The sequence below is a fragment of the Plecotus auritus genome, assembly GCF_963455305.1.
Source record: "Plecotus auritus genome assembly, chromosome: 7".
In the NCBI taxonomy this organism is placed as follows: domain Eukaryota; kingdom Metazoa; phylum Chordata; class Mammalia; order Chiroptera; family Vespertilionidae; genus Plecotus; species Plecotus auritus.
In genome coordinates, this window is record NC_137774.1 from 109,430,036 (window position 1) to 109,437,931 (window position 7,896).

Here is a 7,896-nt window from a genome sequence, read left to right on the forward strand (position 1 = left end):
ATCAAGGTTTAAATAATTGGCAGGAAAGTAGATGAGCAACATGATTTGGACCCTGTCTGAGCTAGGCGTGTGCTGATCTTGTAGAGTTGGAGTGGTAGTGAGATAAAATACTGGAGCTTCACTTACAACACACCTTTAGCCCGCCACCTCACCACCATATCACCACCATCAGCAGTGTAACTGTAGACATTCTTTTTTTTTTTTTTTTTATAAATCTTTATTGTTCAGATTATTACAGGTGTTCCTCTTTTTATTCCCCCCATAGCTCCCCTTCACCTGATTCCCCACCCCACCCCATGCCCTTACCCCCCGCCACTGTCTTCATCCATAGGTGTAAGGTTTTTGTTCAATCTCTTCCCGCACCCCTCATACCCCCTTCCCCCTGAGAATTGTCAGTCCACTCCCTTTCTGTGTCCCTGATTCTATTATATTCACTAGTCCATTCTGTTCTTCAGATTTTTTATTCACTTGATTTTTAGATTCACTTGTTGGTAGGTATGTATTTGATGTCATTTTGTTGTTCATAATTTTTATCTTTACCTTTTTCTTCTTCTTCCTCTTCTTAAAGAATACCCTTCAGAATTTCATGTAATCCTGGTTTGGTGGTGATGAACTCCTTTAGCTTTTTCTTGTCTGTGAAGCTCTTTATCTGACCTTCAACTCTGAATGATAGCTTTGCTGGGTAGAGTAATCTTGGTTGTAGGTTCTTGCTGTTCATCACTTTGAATATTTCTTGCCACTCCCTTCTGGCCTGCATAGTTTCTGTTGAGAAATCAGCTGACAGTCATATGGGTACTCCCTTGTAAGGTAACTAACCGTTTTTCTCTTGCTGCTTTCAAGATTCTCTCTTTGTCTTTTGCCCTTGGCATTTTAATTATGATGTGTCTTGGTGTGGTCCTCTTTGGATTCCTCTTGTCTGGGGTTCTCTGCACTTCCTGGACTTGTAAGTCTATTTCTTTCACCAGGTAGGGAAAGTTTTCTGTCATTATTTCTTCTAATAGGTTTTCAATGTTTTGCTCTCTCTCTTCTTCTGGCACCCCAAAAATTCGGATGTTGGTATGCTTAAAGTTGTCCCAGAGGCTCCTTACATTATCTTCATATCTTTGGATTCTTTTTTCTTTTTGTTTTTCTGGTTGGGTGTTTTTTGTTTCTTCTTATTTCAGATCTTTGGTTTGATTCTTGGGGTACGTTGATCTACAGTTGAGTTTCTGTATATTCTTTATTTCAGACAGTGTATGCTTAATTTCTGACTGGTCCTTTTCCTTTTTTTGGCATTCTCATTAAGATCCTTAAAGGTCTCACTAAGTTCCTCAGCGGTTTCTAGAAGATTCGTGAGTAACCTTATAAATGTGGTTCTGAACTCTGTCGTCCAGTAGTTTGCTTTCCTCCATTTCTTTCATTTGTGACATGTTTCTTTGTCTCCTCATTTTGGTTGATTCCCTGTGTTGATGGAGTGGCTTTGTGTGGTAGGTGACCTATAAGGGCCAGTAGCTCAGCCTCCCCAATCACCTGAGGTGGACGCTCTTGGTACACCCTTTTGTGGGCTGAGTGCAAAGTCTTGGTGTAGTTAAGCCTTGATTGCTGTTGGTACACTGGGAGGAACTGACCTCCAGGCCAATTGGCTGTGAGGACCCGCTGTGTCTATAATGGAAGAACTGCTGCGCTGGAGACACGCTTATGGTACAGGACTTGTTTCAGTGGGGCTTTGGTGCTCACTGAGTCTGCCTCTTGAGTGTGTAACTTATGGATGTGAGGAGTTGAAATCTGGTGTCTCACACTGACCACTAGGTACACTGGCTTCTGGATCTCCAATGGGGTGTAGGTCAGCTACTGTCTGAGGCCACCCAGCAGTAGCTACAGTGATTACCACAGTTTTCTCCTCTTTGCTTGGGGTTTGGAGTTTTTGGAGCTGTCTGACCCGGGCTGCAAGTTTGCTAGGTTAAGCTGCGATAGGGCAGGCCATTCATATGCTAAAGCTGCTGCTTGGAGCTTGGGTGGGTTTGTAGGTTGTGCGGGGCGGGGTCTCAGGGCGTCACTAGGCTAGGGCGTGGCAAACAGCAATGGCTGCCAGTAATCCGGCTCTGCGTCTCCGACCGCGTCCCCGCGTCCCGCGCCCCAGCGCAGTAAACAATTATTCCTGTGCGCAGCCCTGCAAGCAAGCCACCCTCACTTTCCGACCCGATGGCAGACAGTCCAGCTTCTCCCTGTAGGAGTTTGGGTCCCCTGAGTCTCCCCAGAAACTGGAGTTCGGAGTAATCGGGAGCTTGTCTCCCTTCGGGTTGAAAAAGCAATGCTCCCAGTCGCCCGCCGCCAGCCCAATTCGCGCGCCTCTGTACCTCAGCTTTTCAGCCCTTGTGCACATCTCAATGCTCTTTTCTCTTTCCTTCTAGTTGTAGAACTTCCACTCAGCCAGCTTTCCCGTGGTTCTGGGTGATAGACGTTTTGTCTTTCAGTTGTAGTTTTGAAATTGTTGTGCGAGGCAGCAGTTTAGGTGTTTACCTACGCCGCCATCTTGGATCCGGTCCTGTAGACATTCTTGATTAGGATGGCTCAGAGCAAAATTCCCCTGAGCAGCTGAGGATGAGACATGATAATGGAAAGAGCGAGAGAGTGTAGTCTTTTCATTCGTTTCTGACCCATGCAGGCATCCAGAGACCCTCTCTTTGATACTGGTGACAGCAACCAGGAGACAAGACTAGGCAAGTTTCTCAATGAGGCCAATAGTGCCTCCCTTTCCTCTTAGGCCAGTGCAGGCCCCAGGCTTTGCCTACAATGAGGCATGCTTCAGGGGTTGGCACAGTGAATCCTGCAACTGAAGTCTTCTGTTAATTTTAACTTCTTTCCTCTCTAAATATATGAATAGTATCTTAAGCATAATATATTTATCCTATTTTCAGCAGTTTCCTTCTGGAAAAGCATATCTTTGCGTAATCATAAAAAAATAATCTTGACTCACTTGATCCACATCACATTATTGAGTAACTGGGAGATTCATGTACTGACAGTCATCATCAGAGAAGGCATCCAACCTGAGGTAGGTCAGCGGTAGGGGCATCCAGGATAGCTGGTCTGTGGGAGCCAGTGGACATGTCATTCCCCTCCTCCAGCCTTCTAGATTATTCCAGTTCCCAATCCTCTAGGGACCACTGTGCTGGACAATGGAAGAAGATATGCTTATTTTCCCCTGACTTTTTATAAGGCCTGACATATGGAGAAATAAGACATCATTGTGTCCTCCCTTCAAAGTGCCTCCTTCCCTTTCCATAGAAGCCTGCAATTCCTTCAGTGGGGCCAGGAAGACTGGACTCTTTCTCTTTTTTAATGAAGGAGAGGAAGTAACGATTGAAATCTAATAAATTCCGGCCTCCAAAGAGAAGATGGGTAGAACTTTATCTCCCCAGAAGCTCCTCTCCCCACAGATATATTGGGTCATGGCCCCTCAGGCTGCTTCAGTAACATATGCCCTGCATGGGCTACACCATTGCCTTGCCATTGTCCCGTGGTATTTGGCCATCTCCCATACAGCAATTCAGTTAAGGGCAGGATGGGCAGGGACTGTTTTTGTCTCTCTTTTAATCTTTGTAGGCTTAACATCTAATAGAGTACTCAAGCCATAATGGGCTCTCAAAACATGAATAATAAATGAAGACATGAATGTTTGGGAACCTCACAAGAGAGAAAAATAGTAAAAATTTAGATTCCCATCTGAAATAATCTTCTGTGTTTTTTTTTTTCCTGAAAATAACCTCTTCCCAAATTGTCAAGATCGCACTCAGCTCTTCATTTCATTTTGTTAAGTATTTTTCATGGAGGTAACAGTTTAGTAAGACTGAGACTTATATAGAGACAGAATAATGTTTTATATATTCACTTTGAACAGAGTAACTCTGAACTGAAGTTAGCAATTTGAAGCCCAGCCATGTACAAAGGATAGTTGAGTGAAATAATACTTATGAACTTTTGATCTTCCGTCCTGGCCTCTGACAATAAGGAACCATTGAATTCTTCACTTGTCTAAAACCTAAGTTTGTCATATCTCAAACCATGAATGCTAACTGGTTGATGGGGGAGGAGGAACAAATATTATTTTAAAGGCACCAGGCCCTAGTCAGTCTAGCTGAGTGGATAGAGGTCCACCTGCAGACTGAAGGATCCCAGGTTCGATTTCAGACAAGGGCACATGCCCGAGTTGCAGGCTTGATCCATGGTAGGGGGTGTGCAGATGGCAGCCAATCAATGATTCTTGTCATTGATGTTTCTATTTCTCCTTCTCCCTTCTTCTCTGAAAGCAATAAAAATATATTTTTAAAAAATAGGCACCAGGATTACAGTGGATTTCTTTTCTTATTGTTTTTTTTTTTAAATCTTGGGACTGCATGCCAAAATCTCAAGATTAAAATTATTTTCACAACTCATAGAAACATTAAAATACATACTGAGTGGATTTGATATACATCTTAAAAATGTTGTATGCTCTCAATGTCTGAGATTTTTAAACACAAAAAATGGGCATACCAGATGTTTAGTATGAAAAATCTATAAGTGAATAAGACTTCTTGAAGTTGAATTATTTGTGACATTTGGTTCACCCAGGGGCTGATGAAAACATTGATTCAGTTTCAAGTTATTAAGGAAGTTCCTGATGTCTGAATTCTTCTTACTAAGAAATTGAAAAGGGATTATTTATAGTCACAAAGCAAGATTATCACTTTAATCCAAGTTCTTATATCCAGTCAAATCAGCTTATTATAAATGTCTTGTTAGAACATGTGACCTGAGCAAAAAAGTGGGGGATGAAAGATCTTTTAAACCACAATGGGTAATTTTTTCCAAAGAAATCTCCAGTAATCAATGGTTTGTCTAAAGGAGAAATGTGTCAGATCACTACTTTCATATCTGATCGGGGCATACAGTGTACTTGTGGTAGACAGGACCTCTATTTTATATCATCCAATGGCAAATGGGGTTCACTGTCCTGTCCTGTGCTGTTTGGTTGCTATGGAGAGCTCCTTCCCATTGGTGCTCATTGTGGTTTGATTATCTTAGAAACACAAAAATCTCACTCATTGGAATTGTGATGAGAGACTTAGAATAGCCCCAGTCAGTCCCAACTAACTGACTCTCTCTCTCTCTCTCTCTCTCTCTCTCTCTCTCTCTCTCTCTCTCTCTCGCCTGCTCTTGGTTTCATGCTATCCTCCTCTTTCCTGCAACACCTTCCCCCTGAACCCCATACTGTTTCCTCCCAAACACGCCCACCTCTGGTCCTCATTCTGATTCTGATTCTGACCAGAAGGCCCACATGGATTGTGCCAGTGCTTATAGAATAGACCTTACATAAATTACATTTGCGCATGCTGTGATATGCTTTTAAATATTTTTATTATATATTAGAAAATAGACGATTGCCCTACTCCACCACAGCCATTGAACTTGTTTTTTCAATACCACTGTGAGCACCTCTCACCCAGCTTCATGTCAGGCCCTACTTGACACTAGAAACTGTCCCTGGAAACCTGACTCTTGGGGAATACTGCCTCCCACGTGGCTCGGCAAAGCCGTCAGAGAAGCACTTGTTTGAAGCCAAGGCGGCTGGTGTTTAATTACTTCATACCCCCACAGACCTAATATTTACATTCAGGTGAGCTGTGTTTAATGTGTAAACTCTGCAAAACATTGGGAGTTCAAGGATAAAAGGCAAAAATTTCCAAATGGTTTCAGAAGTATGACTAAGTGTGTCTCTCTTTGTGTGTGTTCCTGTGTGTCTGGGCCCACCTGCTTTTCAGGGAAGACTTCCCGTCCCAAAGGAAGTGAACCACAAGAAGAACGAAGAGATGGAGGCTGCCTCGCTGACTCCACTTGGCAGCAATGAACTCCACTCCCCAAGCATCAGTTACCTCCACTCTTTTTAATCGTAACACCTCCATTTGTATTACGTATGGTGTATGGGTATTGATGAGGTTATGGTATCATATATGGGATTTTTTTCTGTGTAAATCATCAAGTATAAGAAGAAACTATGGGACTCTGAGCCTTGCTTTAGAGAATTTACAGTGGACAAATAGATATCATCAAACCAGTTTTTAATCTTTCTGACTCAAGTGAAAACGCTCAGAATTTCACACTGTGAATCCACGTTTACAACCCTTACAGGTGGGCCTTCAGGCCTGGTTCGCTACGATGACGTCTTCCACAACTCAAACTCCCACTGCTCTCACACAACCGGTCCACTCCTGCCTGGTCACTCATACAGCTCCCGACTGCTTCTTGCAGAGGCTGAGAGTCCCCATTTTTTTTTTTTTTTTCATTTAGATGTAACAAGCCTAGTAGTTTATGTTCATCAATTGTCTGTATATCTCTATATTTTATCCATGTACTCTTTTGATGTATAGAAGTAGTTTGAAACTCATTGTTTCCTTGTGGTAAGTGACCGAGATGCTGCCACAGGACCTGAGACACTGATGAATGGTGCTATTTTGGACTTTCAACATGCTCCTTGGCGAGGTAGCTCTGATGGAGTTATTTTTTATTTCCATGTTCTAAGAAGGTGTTGGTACTCTGTTTCCCTGAATGTTGTTCTCTAGACTGGATTGACCTGTTTTCCTTGTGTCTTCAGTGTGGCTTTCTTCTTCAGCATTGTAGGTTGAGTGAATGCTACCAGAGAGAGTGTAAGAGACCACGTCTCGCTGGCTGGCACTCACGGACCCGAAGTCCCTGTAGCGGGAGCAATCACAAAACTGTAATTTACTTACCAAATCTCTTCCTTTTGGTAGCCTCGCCTGCCTAACTTAGAGAAAGAAAAGCAATAATTGGACAGGCGTTTTTAGGTGTCTCTCTTGGTTCTTTTTGTTTGAAAGAATATTTGGGGGGAAAGGGAAAACTCTTTTTTTTAATAAATGACCTCTAAAAAAATCCAAAAAAACCTGGCATTTGAGTGGAAATAGGGAAATTACACCTTTCCCAAATATTAGGTCGGAAAAAGTATCTTTGCAAAATGTGATAAAAAAAAAAAAAATACAACACTCTTTTTGATAAGCAAGGTATAGATGTTACATTTTTGTCCTTGCTCCCAATGGAATGGATAAACAAACAAAAAATCAGAAATACCATCTACTCACGGAATGTTGTTGCGTTAGCCAGTCTGAAAGCCCACCTTAATTTTTATATAACTGTCTTTTAGCGCTTCCTTTGACAGGGTAGGCTCTGTTCTGAACTGTTCTGCTTCTGACTGTTAAACATCGATGATGCATGCGCTGCACTTCGTTCTCCTCTTGCTCCCCCATTGGCCTGAGTTCTCGTGCATTTCCCTTCTCCCTCCTTTGTTAGAATAGGGTTATCAGCTGTGTAAATAGAGCGAGAACAGTATTCTGCATCTGTGGCATTTATGTAGTTGCAGTTGTGTACTGAAAATGCAGGCTTTTGTAACAATGTGATCTTTACTGATGCACTCATAACAAGTACCCAATGTATTTTAGTAGTATTTGTTCAATAAATATACAGGCTGTAAGGTAACTGGCTTGGCTCGTCATTGGAAAGGCCTACTTTGGAATGCTTTCACTGGTTCATGTTAATTCGTGTGTTCACAGAGCCCCCAAAGTAGGCCCAGGGGCAAATATCAAAAGGGATGGAATCAGCTCTGCCTTCCACACATTTTCCCTTTGGAGGGTTTTATGAGATTAGGGGCCAGGCACTAGCTCATTAGGGTGGAATTTGCAGAGCTGTCTCTGGATACAAAGAAGAATTAAACCAAAACTCTTTTATTTCTACACTGTTTTGTGGGTTTTTTTTCCCTTTTTTCAGGGCACTCCCACACACCTCAAAACTTAATTCTTTCTTACTCCTTCCTTACCATTAGAAACTACTCTGTGGTATTCTTTTTATTTATTTTTTTAAATTGAT

General features: G+C 42.3%; 1 protein-coding gene across 1 annotated transcript in view; it reads left to right on the forward strand.

Moving 5' to 3' along the window:
* Positions 1-7,509, forward strand: part of NREP (neuronal regeneration related protein) — a 30,248-nt gene extending 22,739 nt beyond the window's left edge. The window contains exon 5 of the mRNA XM_080682172.1: positions 5,784-7,509. Coding sequence (XP_080538298.1) covers positions 5,784-5,909 — 126 coding nt within the window. The 3' untranslated portion in view covers positions 5,910-7,509. The remainder of the gene's footprint in view (positions 1-5,783) is intronic.
* Positions 7,510-7,896: the final 387 nt, after the last annotated feature.